At 40.6% G+C, this 15,109-nt stretch overlaps 1 protein-coding gene across 2 annotated transcripts in view; it reads right to left on the bottom strand.

Moving 5' to 3' along the window:
• Positions 1 to 6,405, bottom strand: part of PMM2 (phosphomannomutase 2) — a 265,695-nt gene extending 259,290 nt beyond the window's left edge. Inside the window, exon 1 of one of the 2 annotated variants that reach the window (XM_044089603.1) lies at positions 6,322 to 6,405. Coding sequence is in view for 1 of the 2 variants with exons in the window: in XM_044089602.1 (XP_043945537.1) it covers positions 6,106 to 6,168 (63 nt within the window). In the remaining variant the exon portion in view is untranslated. Of the gene's footprint in view, positions 1 to 6,105; positions 6,302 to 6,321 lie in introns of those variants that run through there. The other variant, XM_044089602.1, reaches the window with a different exon arrangement.
• Positions 6,406 to 15,109: the final 8,704 nt, after the last annotated feature.

The following is a 15,109-nucleotide window of genomic DNA, read 5'->3' as shown; positions in this document are numbered from 1 at the left end:
ATATGTACTTAATATTTCAAAAAAAAAAAAACTACTTTATAAACTACTGCATAATTAAGTAAAACCTTAGATGTTGCTGAAGAAAACTGTCTTTAATATTTGCATTATAGGTGCATCTTGAGAAATAAATTGCATTAATTGTATTAGCGATACAAAAAGTATATTTTCATATTCCTGTAAATCTCTCAGTAAATATGGACTTAAGAGGAATTTCTTGTTGTCACATGAAAGCTTATGCATGGTTAGCAAAAAAGTTCTAAACATTTACACATATGTCTAGGTTGTATAGTTTTCAAGCTATGAAAATCTGTGAAAGTTTTGCAAAATATAATCTGGGGGTTGTGTGCATAAGTAGTATGAATACACTGACTTATCACAATAAAGAATATTTCTTATTGATAACATTGCTATTTGTACAGTTTTAAGATTTTATTGTTCACAAAATATTTACATTTTTTTTTAGTTTAGTTTTCAAAAAATGCTCTGGAATGCAAGATGTGTGAAAGCTAGTAAGAGGTGTGAATTTCTGCACCACATACATGTTAAAGACATTTCCACACAAAACGTCATTATGTATTTATTATGACTGTATTCCAGTGTACAGAAACAGAACACATCATCTTCTCAAAGAATGCACAAACACATACACACACTTAAAATAATTAAGGTTTGGCTTACTACACTATTCTTGTGGTATCTGCAGTCAAACATAGATTCATTGACAAGTATTCTTCTGCAGTTAGTCTGCCTGAGTCCATACATAATTAATATACAATAATCAACTTTGTAAATGCATGTAAGTTTTAAGTATGCCAGCCTCGCACTCAAGACAGATGCAGCGACATCTGTACTGCAAGAAAGAGCAAAATACAATAGACATACATTTGTGAGGATGCCCTTTAATTACAAGGTTAATAACGTTGCGTCTCAGTTACCTCACCCAAAAAATATTTACTTTGTAAGAAAACACTTTTCTGTTATTGTTGTTTTTCTAACCCCTTTGGCCACATGGTTGTCAAATGAGAGATTGCTATCAACTTGGGTCCCCAGGTCCCTAATTACTTATTCTGTACGTAATGGATTAAAACCTATGTGGTAATTTGTGGGCACTTTGTTTTTGCCAAAGGGGATGACTATACACTTTTTGGCATTTAGCTTGAGGCCATGGCTCTGGCACCAGTTGTCTGTTTCTATGAGGCCCCTTTGGAGGATGCCGGTGTCGGCTGGAGTCTTGATTATGACGCCCAGTTTGCAGTCATCTGCGAACTTAGTCAGCCACAGTCCTTCTGTGTTGGCCTGTACCTCCGAGAAATATATACCGAACAAGAGAGGTCCCAGGACTGAGCCTTGTGGGATGCCACTTTTAACTGGTTTGGAGTCTGACATGGCTCCAGCAATTCTAACCATGTGGGTTCTGTCCTTGAGCCAGTTTGCAACCCATCTAGTGACATAGGGGTTTATATTTAAGCTGGTGAGCTTATCTATAATGCCCGAGTGGGGTATTGTATTGAAGGCTTTTGCGAGGTCCAGGTAGGCTGTGTGGACCACCTTCCCCTCGTCAATGGCCTTGGTGACTGTTTCAAAGAAATCAACCAGGTTTAAGAGGCAGGATCTGCCCTTAATAAAGCCGAACTGGGTAGGATCCAGTGTCTGTAGGCCCCCAATATCTTTATTTATGAGGTCCATGATTATCTTTTCCATAGCTTTGCAGACTAAGCTAGTCAGGCTTATGGGGCGATAGTTTCCAGGATCCGTTGAGGCACCACCTTTGTGGAGAGGGACCACTGTTGCTAGACGCCAGTCTTTGGGTACATATCCTGTAGTAAGGCTACGATTAACAGTAGTTTTATGTTTGGGTTTAGCTCTTCTTGGAGTTCATGTAGGATGCAGCCCGGGACACCGTCTGGTCCCACTGATGCTGTGTTTTTTGCTTTGGAGAGGGCAGCTCTTACCTGAGCATCTGAGATGTCAGGGGGGCAGCACTCTGCTGGGATAAATATTTGCCCTTTTGGTGGGGGGGGGGGGGAGTTTGCACTGAACCGGTCAGCTAGGATGTTGGCAATGTCTGTGGGTTCGGTGTATTTTTTGTCATTTTGGACTAATTCTGAGCATATCTGGGAATTCCCACCCAGGTTCCTAACATAACTAAAGAAAGCCTTGTGATTATCCTTAGTGTCCTGTGCAATTTTTCTCTCGAAGCTGGCCTTAGATGATTTTATGAGTACCCGTAGTTTTTTGCTAATACTGATCAGAGATGCCTTCCCTTTTTGGGATTTTGCTCTATCATGTAGTAGCTTAGTAGCTTTCTCCTTCTATTGTATAGTTTGTTTATGGCTGGGGTCCACCAGACAGGACGTCTGCCTTTGGAGGATTAGGTCTTGGTTTTATTTGGGATTGCTTGATCCATGCATTCCTGAAGGTGTTCATAGAATGCGTTTATAAAGGATTCTGTGGTCTGGGCCGTATTTTCCACAGGCCCAGGGGCTTTGAAGGATTCCACCTCGGTTTTGAGGAGTGTGAAATTTGCTTTAGAGACGTTTTTCACTGTGGTTTTCAGGGCAGGGGGTGGAGTCGGGATGTGAATATCCAGTGAGATTAGTTTATGGTCTGATCTTACCAGTGAGGGATACACTTCTGGTCTGGAGCATAGAGTCCCCATGTTGGTGATGATCAGGTCCAGTATGTTTTCCCCTCTTGTGGGAGTGGTAACAAGTTGTTCCATAGCATTTGAGTTTATAAATTCTAGGAACCTTTGGGCTAGGGTGTTGGAGCTAGAGTAATGCTCCCAGTCTATGTTTGGGTAGTTGAAGTCGCCCAATATAATGGTATTTGGAGAGACCTTCATATTTTCCAGTGTTCTCAGGAAGGCCGAGTGGGGTTCCTGGGTTTGCGAGGGTGGTCTGTAGCAGGCTATAAACTGGAAGGCAGTTTTACCCACTGTTAGTTGCACATGGATAGTCTCTGATGCTTTGTGCTTCTTCTTCTTTCGGCTTTTCCCGGTTAGGGGTCGCCACAGCGGATCATAGGTCTGCTCATGATCGGCAGTGGAGTTTTACGGTGTCGAGTTGCCAGCCCGGCACCCAACCTTCCACAGAAGGCACGCACACACCTCACACCTAGGGCCAATTTAGAGTGTCCCATCCACCTACTGCATGTCTTTGGGATGTGGGAGGAAACCGGAGCACCTGGAGGAAACCCACGCGACCACAGGGAGGACATGCAGACTCTGCACAGAAGGCACCCCAGCCGAGAATCGAACCGGAGAACCTCTTGCTGTGAGGCGGCAACGCTAACCGCTGCACCACCGTGGCCGCCCACAAGCATTCAAATACTACTATGTTCAATTCAGGATCCATAACGAAGACTGCAACCTAATGCCATCTGCTAGCTAAAATATGCATATACAAAGCAAGTATTTTTAGCTTTTTTTTTTTTTTTTCCAACTATAGGACACTAGAAAGTAAATAGCAAATCAGACATAGAACTACACAAAGCGGAGTCTTGCTAGCAATTTCTTTCACACACATCAACAAAATTGCAGCTTTTAATACTGGCAACAAATGCCCAGACAATTATTTATACCATTGGATGGGTACTAAAAGGCAGCCTAAAATAGGCATTACAGTTTCTCCTCCAGGGAAGTAGGCATCAAAAAAATCTGATGCACTTATCTTGACATGACAGAAGGAGATAAACTACAACAGTCACAGAAAACACTTACTTAAACAGACCTTTCATTCAATCCCAGCTTACAGTATTTTTTAGTTAAGGGAGATGGAAAGAAAAACAAAATGTTCTGTGGCCTGCAGAGTAGGACTTTTGATCTTCACTTGCTTCATATTGGTAATCAAGTATTTCGCCCTGCACCTCAGATGAAAACTTTCTATGTGCACACCAAGCAGTTTATAACATGTTCCCTCTCTGTTGATAAATTTAGAAAAGACGACACAAGCACTCCATTTTTTTTTCTCTCATTCTTTTTAGACATTTTTAGCACGTCTAAGTTTTTTTCTCAAGGGGACACATTGAAAAAAATGAGTTAAACTACTGCTATCTGACATTTCGCAATTTGCCACCTGTTTTTTTCAAGTTTGCAAACACCACTAATAAATGTAATACTTCAAACTCAAAGATTGAATAACTGCATTTTTGTAGCAAAATTTAAGGAAAGGTGCTTAAGAGAATACAAATACAAGGCCATGTCCAACCCAGAAATAATGGCCATGCTCCGCCTAAAGAAAACCATATCCCCTCCGGCCACATGCTCTAGGGATCTAAACCTCACCACAACAATAAATAGGACATGCTGGAGAGATAGATTCCTGTCCCAGAGACTTCCCATGCTTTGGAACAAGATTCTAATCTACATTAGGCAGAGACATGAGGACTATATTAGGAACACTGGAACTTTTAAAATTACCTTTGTACTCCTTTTTTATGAAAAGCTTGTTCTAACTAACATTATTCTAGAGGTCTTATAGATATTTTCCTTTCTGTAATACTGCTCACCTTTAGCTAGAAAACACAGGTTGTTAAAGTCCACAGCAAAGGATCTTTCTGGTTCAATAAAATTAAAAAAAAAAGTTTATTTGTTTACTAAGGTAGAGCACTGATCCATATAGACTTTTTTATGCCCACTGATCCATATAGACTTTTTTATGGCCATGAACACTATCTGTTTAAGTGATTTGCTCAGAGTCACACAGTTAGGCAATGGAAGCGGAGGGAATCCAATCCTAGACAACACAAAACAGCTCATTAACAACTCATAGCCTTAATCATCTGCACTAACTGCCAGACAATAGTGACTGTGATTAACTTTAGTGAAGCAAAAAGCAGACCCACACACTTTGGATCCTATACGTTCTGTACAAGAATACCATGTTTGCATATATATTTTTTTTAGGGCAGTAAATAAACGGACCATTAGTACCATCTGACAGCATGAGATGAATAAAATCCAAACTGACTGACCCATGTCTTTCAAGTCAATTCTCTACTTAATGTACGACTCTACAGTTTGTCAAGAAACATTTTCCAGACTTGATTTCTCTCTTTGTAACATCTCAGCTAGAATGGCATTAATGCCCATGCTTGAAATATTTGTATGTATGTATGTATGTCGCTGAAAAATAATTCAATACCTTTTGTAGCTACCATTCAATAACCACCTACTTCAGTTTCATGCTAAATGACTCTGAAGTGTTTGACCTAAAACTACAATATTGCAATTCATCTCACTGACCGCCTGTGCAAGCTGGTTTCTGAAGGTGTACAAAGAAATCAGTTTGCTGGTAGATGGACACCAGTATCTGAAAGCTCCTATACCATAAAAAGTAAATGTGGCAGCTAGTCTCTAAACAGTGGTCCTGGCACACCACTCTAACCTCCTCAGGAGGAACTACAGAAACAACTTCCAACATATTTTGGCTCGTAAAGGCTTTCCTGACAATCAAACAGTTGGCTCTTACCATCTTCATTGTGCATTTAAACCCCCCTCTGCCAGCATAACTATAAGTGATAAACGTAACAACTCAATTTGGAACAAATGGGCAAAATGTGGAACACTTACTACCAGATTATTAACAACTTCAACTAGGAAAGTCGCAGGATAGTCAAAATATATTTATAAATGTTATTAATATGATTTAGCATTATTTAAAACTGACATCAGTAAAATAATCCCTAACAATGAATGAGTGGCAGAACCTTGTGAAACTGCGAGGAACGTAAACTTTTTTAAGACACAAAATGAGAAAACATTCCTCGTAATGGGATACACTTGAGAGGTACGACTGCGTCTGCGGTTCAAAAGAATACACAGTTTGTCAGATTATATACCATATCTCTTAAAATAGACTCCAAACTATTAAAATAAAGGTGGCATATATAGGCTACATCCTCTCAAAAACAGTTGATATTTAACAACCAAAAACAACATAATCTAATAATACTACTCGTGCTTTAGGAAATATTTGTGTGAATATGAGGAGCAGGAAGCTGACAGATGTAATATGCTGCGAAGTTAGTATGATGAAACTTTGACAGATGAACAGGCAATATTTTGCATTGCGTTTTTGTAAAAGGGAGGTAAAATAGTCGTACCTGCCGAGGTGCTGTTAGGGTGCCATCCACATCAAACAAACACAAAGTTGTGGTATCAACCATTTCTAAGGTATTCAGACTCCACCAACAAAAACAAACTCAAGATTGTAAAAATGAATGAAACTTGAGGCACACGTCCAACTAAACCACTTCCTGATTACACATGGAAAGTTACATAGAATAATGGCAGCTGTAGTTCAATTAATTGCGACCCACCTTTTAGAAAACAAAACACGAGAAAAGATGCACTACGATAACCACAATGCATTGTGATACAGTCTCGTCCGCAGAAGGGCACGGACAATAATAGGGATCTTGAAATTTTATAGGTCCTAAAATCAGTCCTTATTTTGAATGGTTAGAAATATCAAAACTAGCATATGACTGGCCATCATATAACCATGCACTTAACCAATAACGTAGAAAATGTTGACAAACGCCCCCTTCTCCGTGTGTACAGTGCTTATTGGTGGTTTAGCCGGAATTTCTACCCGGAGCTACTCTTGACATTAATTAGGTTTGTGATGGTCCCAATATGGAATGGGGAAATTGAGAGTACTATTGACATTCAGTAATGGTAATAAATGTATTTTCTTTGGTAGTATGTAGTACCACTGTATTATTGTTTACTTCAAAAATTAAAGGCTGGAATTATTGATAGCATTACCCAATTACACATTCTTATGCACGGTATTTCTCAGAGTAGTGTATCCGTACGGAAATTGACTAGCTGCTGATGAAGTAATTGGAAAACGAGCTGTTTGCTTTAATTTACTGAAAGATATGGCGGCCTGCACTAGAACTGGGGCCTGATGCAACAGCTACCCATTGACAATTCATCTATTACAGTCTGATGGGTTTTTATCTAAGTTTTAGGTTTTTTGTAAGCCAAGCCGAAGCAGTCGTGCGAATGAATTAGCAAACGACTCCCACACCCATGTTATGAGTTTTATGCTTCGTGCGCCCTTTGATAGTTTACGTTCGGGCTGTCCCTCCGTACCTGTCAATGCTCTTGCTGACACTCAGCATTTTGCTATCTCTTCTAAGCCCGCCCACCTGTAGCTGACGATTTTGAAATCACATGTGGTAAATTACTGTTAAATAAAATGATAATTAGAGTTATAGACTTATTTACCTCAGAATGCATAGTAATCTATCTTATTCTTTCAATTTCTCTCAACTGTCCCCGAGTTTGGCTCATATTTTAGCTCCGTCACTCTTAATCCCTCCCAAAATTGTTGACTTTTGGAGAAAATGTGTTGAATTGCATTTAATAAATAATGGCAATAATTTTAATTTACAGGCTTCAGAAAATGTATATTAATTCAGATTCTCTTATTTTGTCAATGCCTCAAGTTAATAGTACTTCTATTTTAAGAGTCCCTGGTTATTTTTGGATTTGTCTCAGATTCTTTTGGGATTTGTTGAGAGCTATCTTCTATAATTTAAAAGTGCCTATAATGCCCCTGTTTTTTTGGAGATAATAGTTTGAGAGCTATGCCTGATTCAGTCTTGATGTTTTCTTGTATTTAGTTAGACTCAGCTGGAATTTCAGCGAGAGAAATAGGTTCATAGGTAGGTACTAGGCTATCTGCCCGAGGGCATTTATAAGCCTAGCCAGAGTGTGTCGGCTTTCGCCGGCCCATTGATTAATTAATTGATCCTCTGTCAAGCAGAGCCAGTGAAGTGATCCCAGGGGTGTATTTTCTGTTACCCATCCACTCGTCAAGGTTTCTCTTGAAGAGTGTTAGTGAGGGGCTCTGCCTGATGTAATTTGGAATTTTGTCCCAAAGCATGGGGAGTCTCTGTGACAGGAATCTATCCCTCCAGCATGTTCTATTTATTGTTGTGGCGAGGTTTAGCTCACTAGTGCGCGTGGCTCGCAGTGACGTGGATTTCTTTAGGTGGAGCATGTCCATCAGTTCTGAGTTGGACATGGCTTTGTAAGTCCGGCAGAGATCACCTCTTGAGTAAGCGATATGCCACTCAGCACAGCTGGAGTTTTTTCAGTTGGGCTGCATAGGACATATGTTTGAGACCAGTAATCCTTTTGGTGAGGTACTTTTGTGCTCTTTCCAGCTGTTGGAAGTGTCTTGCGAGGTACATCCCAAATGGGGCATTGTACTCTATGATGGGTCTAATGAGTGACGAGTAGAGGGGCACTATAACCTCTTTATTTCTAGATGCAAACCCTTTAGTAATTAGATGGGCCACATAGAAGGATTTCCTAACTACTTTGGCAATATGATTGTCAAAGGAGAGACAACTATCTACCTGGGTACCCAGATCTCTTATTACCCCTTCTGTATTAAGGGGGCTGCCACTTGTGTGGTAATTAGTGGGTGTTTTGTTTTTCCCAAATGGGATGACTATGCATTTTTTGGCATTTAGCTTGAGGCCATGACTTTGACACCAGGTGTCTGTCTTAGTAAGGCCCTTTTGGAGGATGTCTGTGTCAGCCGGAGAGTCCATTATGGCTCCCAGGCGAACTTGGTTAGCCATAGTCCTCTTGTGTTTGCCTGTACTTGCCGAACAGTAGGGGTCTCAGGACCAAGCCTTGCGGGACACCACTTGTGACTGGTTTAAAGTTGGACCTGGAGCCCGCTATTTTTACCATGTGAGTTCTGTCTGTAAGCCAGTTGGCAACCCATCTCATGACGTAGGGGTTTATGTTCAGGCTGGTGAGTTTTTCTGTAATACCCGAGTGGGGAATGGTGTTGAAAGCCTTGGTGAGGTCAAGGTAGGCTGTGTGAACCACCTTTCCCTCGTCTATGGCCTTGGTGACTGTCTCGAAGAAGTCAACCAGGTTGAGTAGGCATGATCTGCCCTTAACGAAGCCAAACTGGGTTGGGTCAAGTGTTTGGAGGTTCCCAATGTCTTTGATAATGAGTTCCATGAGTATGCGCTTCATAGCCTTGCAGACCAGGCTAGTCAGGCTTATGGGGCGATAGTTACCAGGGTCAGTTGTGGCCCCTCCTTTTTGGAGAGGAATAACTGTTGCTGTGCGCCATTCTATGAGCACATAGCCTGTGGAGAGGCTGAGGTTGAACAGTGTGTTTAGTTGGGGGGGGGGGTTAGTTCGTGCAAGATGCAGCCTGGGGCACCATCCGGTCCCATTGAAGCTGTGTTTCTGGCTTTTGAAAGGGCTGTTTTCACCTGTGCATCTGTGATTTTTGGGACACTACACTTTCCCGTTATTGTTGTGGGCCCTTTTGGAGGTGAGAGGGGGGTGAAGTTTGCACTGAATCTATCTGCCAGGATGTTGGCAATATCAGTAGGTTCAGTATATTTTGTGCTATTTTGCACTAGTTCACTGCATATCTGCGATTTGCCACTTAGATTCTTAACCACAATGCCTTCTTTAGCTATGTTATCTTTTGAATCCTTGGCTATTTTTCTTTTGAAGTTAGCCTTGGATGATTTCATGAGGGACCTCAGTTTCTTACTGATACTGGTCAGGGATGTCTTTCCTTCTTGGGATTTGCTTTTTTCTGAACTAGTTTCCTCCTCCTATTGTATAGCCTGTTTATTGCAGGGGTCCACCAAACTGGTTTCTTTCTCTTAGAGGAGTAAGTCTTGGTTTTACTTTGGATGGCATGATCCATTCATCCTTGTAGGTGTTCATAGAGTGCATTTGTAAAGGTTTCTGCATCTTGGGCAGCATTATCCTTTTAGTGTGGGGGCTGTGAAACTTACCACCTCTGTCTTAAGTAAGGTGACGTTTGCTTTAGAAATGTTTTTTTACTGTGGTTTCCTTAGTTGGGGGTGGTGGTGGGTGTGAACATCCAGAGTGATTAGTTTATGGTCTGATCTAACCAGTGACGGGTTGACCTCCGTTGTGGAACACCTGTTGCCCATGTTGGTGATGACCAGGTCCAATATGTTTTCACCTCTGGTAGGGGAGTTTACCAACCGATCCAGGGCGTTTGAGTTGATGAATTCCAGGAAGTGCTGGGCCTGGGAATTTGTACTCTAGTAGTTTTCCCAGTGAATGGTTGGGTAATTGAAATTGCCCAATACCAGAGTGTTTGGTAGGACCTTCATGTTTTCCAGTGTCTCCAGGAAAGGTGGAATGGTGGTCCTGGGTCATGGGGGGGTGATTTGTAGCATTACATAATTTGCATTGTAGATTTGCCCGATGTTAGTTGCACATGGATGATCTCGGAGGTATCATGCTGCTCTACTAACCTGGCGGTGTAGGTATCCTTGATTTAATATGGATACACCCCCTCCTTTTGCGTTTCGGTCCGTGTTCTGTGGCCGAAACGTGTGGTATGAGTTGTAGCCCGGTAGTGCTGGAGTGCTCTTTGGAGCCTTGAACCAGGTTGCAGTTACTGCACAGATGTCGACATTCTCCATACTGAGGAGTGCTTCGAGCGTGTGCATTTTGAGATTTAAACTCCTCGCCTTGCGTTGAGTAGCATAACCCTCAGTTTTTTGTTAATTGTGCTGTTTACGGAGGTGGGTTTGACTTTTGAGCCTTGCCTAAAAAAGGCACTATGGGGGCAGCAAGAGCCTTAGCCAGTATTCGAAAGCCTAGGGGTGACAGGTGCAAGCATTCTGTTGCGAAGCAACGCGGCTTGTCGAGCATGTCGTCCCAGGCTGACAGACACTTGATCCCCTTTGAATGACACCAGAAGCTTAGCCAATTGTTGAAATTGATCATTTTTTCTTTTTTCTTTATACTGAGGTACCATTCTTGGTGAGGGCAGGATGCTAGTCGGGGTCATACCAGCCTGGGCTACATGATCAGAGAGCTCTTCCATGTCTCTTTTCATGTAGTCCAGGGAGGTACATCTCAGGTCATTCACACCAACATGAACAATGACAGAGTCATATTTGTACTTGTTCTGGAGTTGCTTGTGTTGTGGCGGATTCTGGCTCCCGACAGGCAGCTTAACATAACCTTCTGCTTGTCCAGCCTAGTGAGTGGGACGTCCATGTGCCTGACTATAGAGTCCCCTATTACTAGTGTGATAGGTATGTTATTTTGCCTTAATGGCTGTGATTGTGCGGCACACTGATTTTGTGTTTTATGTGTTGTCTGGTTTGTGATGGGAAGTGCAGGTTGTTTGGGTGACTCCTTTGGAGGTCTGCGATGCTTTTGCAGGTTTTTATTTAGAGCCTCCGAGTATGATTTTGTGTATTTATGTGTAAATGAAATGGGAAGTGGTGTTTACTTTTTAGTTTTATATATGTTGGAAGAAAAGAATGAAAGTAGACCAGAAAGTTGCATGTTCCTAAAGCAAGTTTTAAATTGAGTAAAATAAGTAAATGTTTAATATTAACTGTGATCAGATTTTTAGAACATGTGCATTTTAAGTTTTGAGGCAATTTGCTTACCAGCTGGATGAGCCTTCAAGGATAATACTGTCCAAAACATTCTTATTTTCAGAGTGCATTTCCTTTCCTTAAAGAATCCTTCTGTAGGTTACTCATATCAAAAATGTATAATTCATTACTTTCTCTTTGTCTGTGTTATTCCTGTTCTAGTTTATTCTAGGTTATGGGCTGCGTTAGTCCTGTTGTAGTTTATCCTAGGCCATGGACTGTGTCAGAAAATTCACTTCTGTATGGCTTAACAGAATATAGTGGCATCCTGTTTCACTTTTTTGTGTGTGTGTTGGGGGGACTACTGATGCCTTAGGTTGGTGATGATGGTGCTGAAGTCTTACCATATCAGAGTAGTTCCTAATAAGCTGAGTGGAGTTGGCTGGTTCTTTTGGTATTTCCTGTGTGGTAAAGACTGCACAATTAACATGTAATTTCCTGCACTAAGTGCAGTTTTGGAAACATAGTCTTGATATATTCTTTCTTCACTGAAAAAACAAAATTGAGGAAATAATGCAAGTAACAAATTATTTGAATCTGCAGTCACTATATCTGGAGGAGAGAAGAAGGTTAAGGCAAGTTCCTTTGGAAAAAAAAAACTAGCTAAAACTACAGAAATGGATCCCCACAAAAATGGCAAAGGATTCCCTTGTATTTAGGGACACACACAAGATAAAATCAAAGTGAGCTTGCTGATCTGTCAAATATCTGTTGTGTGACTGGCAAAGAAATAATACCAGAAGCAACATCTTGATACAGGAAGGAAACCTGTATAAACACCCTTTTAAAGTTAACGAACAATTGGTTACTTTTGAATGAGATTTTTTCCATTCTAAATTTCCTTGATGTCTGTTTTATTTGGTAAACTGGCTTAAGAAGAAAATCTTTGGCCCATTAAAAAAAAAGCTGAAAATTAATGACATTCTCCATAGTTTTTCCTACTGTCAGTTTGCATACTAATCTAATCCTTCAACCGCAGTTGTGAACCTCATCCAGTCATCTGTCAGGGATTTTTTACTTTAGCTGTAGGTTTATCCCCTTGTTAATGCTCAGAAGCAACTTAACATGTAGTTTGATAGTAAGAACAGTGCATGGTGCGATGCAGGAAAAATATGAAAATAATTTTCTTTCATAAGTGAACAGGGAAATAAGTAAATTAAAACAAAAAAAGGTCTCTAGTAGAATTTACATTAAGGAAATACTGTTTCACCTGGTGATCAAAAAATAATGTTGCATTGGAAACCCCTACTAAATAAGATCACAACTGAGGAAACATTGATTCTAAAAAATCTGGAGTACAGGTATAGCTGTTGGGCCATTTTGATTATAGTTCCTGAACATGGGACTAATACTGTTTAGTGTTTTTATATATTTAGTGGAGTTTCACTAATGTACCCGTATATTTGGCCAACATCCAGACTGAGTTTTATTTGACATTTATATTGCAGTGTTTGAACAGTATTCTGGTTATGTACCTAATTGTTTCAACTTTTTATTGTTGAAATTAAAGGTACAAGTTAAAAAGACTAAAATTGTCAGTAGATATACATTATAAAGACATAAATATTGGAAACAGCTCTTTTTACTTTTCATAAAAGCACTTTTCCTGTTCTTGAAGAACCCAGAAATGGTTTAACAAATAAACTGTTTTGGAAACGTACCCAGTTTTTGCACGTTGTGTGAAGGTACTGCTGTGAGCTTCAAATCCATCCCAGAATGTGTGAGACTGTTGGGGGCGGGGGATAGTAGCTTCTGAAGTAGGTAAATTTAGAAGTGTGTCATGGTGCTTTAGTTTTTCTCCTCTCCTCATTTTGCTAACACAGTGTAGGGACACTGATCTAGTGGATGTTGAAAGTAAAAATTCATGTTACTCGAATTCCTGCATGTGATGTAAACGGCTCGTGTTAGATGAGCTTCCATATTACTATTCATACTTAGTGCATCGACGTAGTACATAATTACAGAAACGTACAGCTGTAATATAGCATTTATGCTGTAACCTACTAAACGAAGCAGGAACCACTGTGAGGTGCAAGTTTGTGGAAAATCCAATGCATGGTAAAGACTTTAGGCAATGTGTGACCTGGCATCCTGCCATGTCAGTACCATTCCAAATGAACTTCATAGGATTCTGTTCCAAAGTATTAGTAGCATTTTCGTACTTGGCAGTCTTAAAATAAATATTTGGATTGCTATCCCCACATGATAGTCTTGTTTTGTAGTAACTTTTTACATGACATATGACAGTGAGATTACATGACATATGACAGTGAGTGTACTACCTATAGTAGTGAACTCACAAAATTGAACTAAAATTGATTGATCTAAAAAGATATAAAAAAAGTCTTTGCAGGGGGACCCTCCCCTTTACTCTAAATGTGGGGGGAATGTGTCCCCCATGCCCCCCGCTATTTATATATACCAACTGTGATCATACATCATCAGGGAAAGGGCAAATTCCCAATCTCGGCTGTACAGCAACCTCCTGCAAAGTAATGTCAGCATTCTGAGATCATATGGCTATTTGGTTACTTCTGCTGGCATTACAGATGCTTAATATTCTGAATGTTGAACCAAAGGGCTAGTTCCCATGTGAATAATTTTCCCAAGATGTCTGAGTTATCCACACTTTGCCATCATTTTGTTATTTGTATTCAGGGTGTATTATATCTGCTTTACAGATGCCATTTTATGTCCATCACAGGTTGTCGAGTACTGTAATAATGAACGTAAGATGCTTTGAATGACTAATGTAGTTTATTAACACTGTATCTTGCAGGATCATAGGATAATAGGAGATTCCTAGGCTACTGACCAGGAGATCATTTTAAGTCTAGTTGTTTCAACCCAATGTAATACCATAGAGGTGCTAATCAGTACCTAAGATTGCATGTATTGATGGCTGTCCATGTCCAGGAGGGTTGCAGGCTTTATCCCCAGTAAGAATTTTGGTGCCCCATCCACTCATTCAGGATCCTCTTGAACAGTGTCATAGAGGTGCTCTGTTTCACATGAATTGGTAGCCTGTTCCAAAGAGGTGGCAGTCACTGGGAGATCTGTTCCTCCAGCATGTCCTATTTAAGTCGCAGGCCATATTTAAGTCCCTGCAATGGGTAGCCCTAGATGCATTTAATTTGCGGATATGCAGTAAGTTCATTAGGTTTGGGTCTTGGGTTGCTCTGTAGCCCAGGCATAAGTCTCCCCTAAGAATTCTATACGATACTGAGTATAGCGATACTGAGTATAGCGACAGGGATTTTAGTCTATGTAAAGCACATACAGGAAGCCCTTGACCTTCTCTGTTAGAAACCTCCGAGGTCTCTCTAATTGCTTTAGGTGCTTAGTACAGTACATACCGAAAGAGGTGTTATACTCAATTATGGGCCGGATAAGTGCCAAGTGTAGGGGGGTTATAAGTTCTTTTCCGCAAGACGATGCCTTTATTAATCACGTGGAAAGCTTTCCTTACAATGTTCGACACATGGTGGTCGAAGTTAAGGTTGTGGTCAACCTGTGATCCCAGGTCCCTTACCATTTCATGGGTACTTATTGATTTGATAATGTGAAGGGACATTGTTTGTGCCAAAGGGAATGATGATGCATTTCTTTGCATTCAGTTTGAGACCATGACTAATTCATCGGTCGTTGGTCTGTGTGAGACCATCCAGGAGTA

The sequence above is a fragment of the Protopterus annectens genome, chromosome 12.part0 (genome assembly GCF_019279795.1).
Source record: "Protopterus annectens isolate FY-2018-M chromosome 12.part0, PAN1.0, whole genome shotgun sequence".
Taxonomy (NCBI): Eukaryota; Metazoa; Chordata; order Ceratodontiformes; family Protopteridae; genus Protopterus; species Protopterus annectens.
The sequence above is the reverse complement of the archived record's forward strand: the minus strand, read 5'-3'. Positions and strand labels throughout refer to the sequence as shown.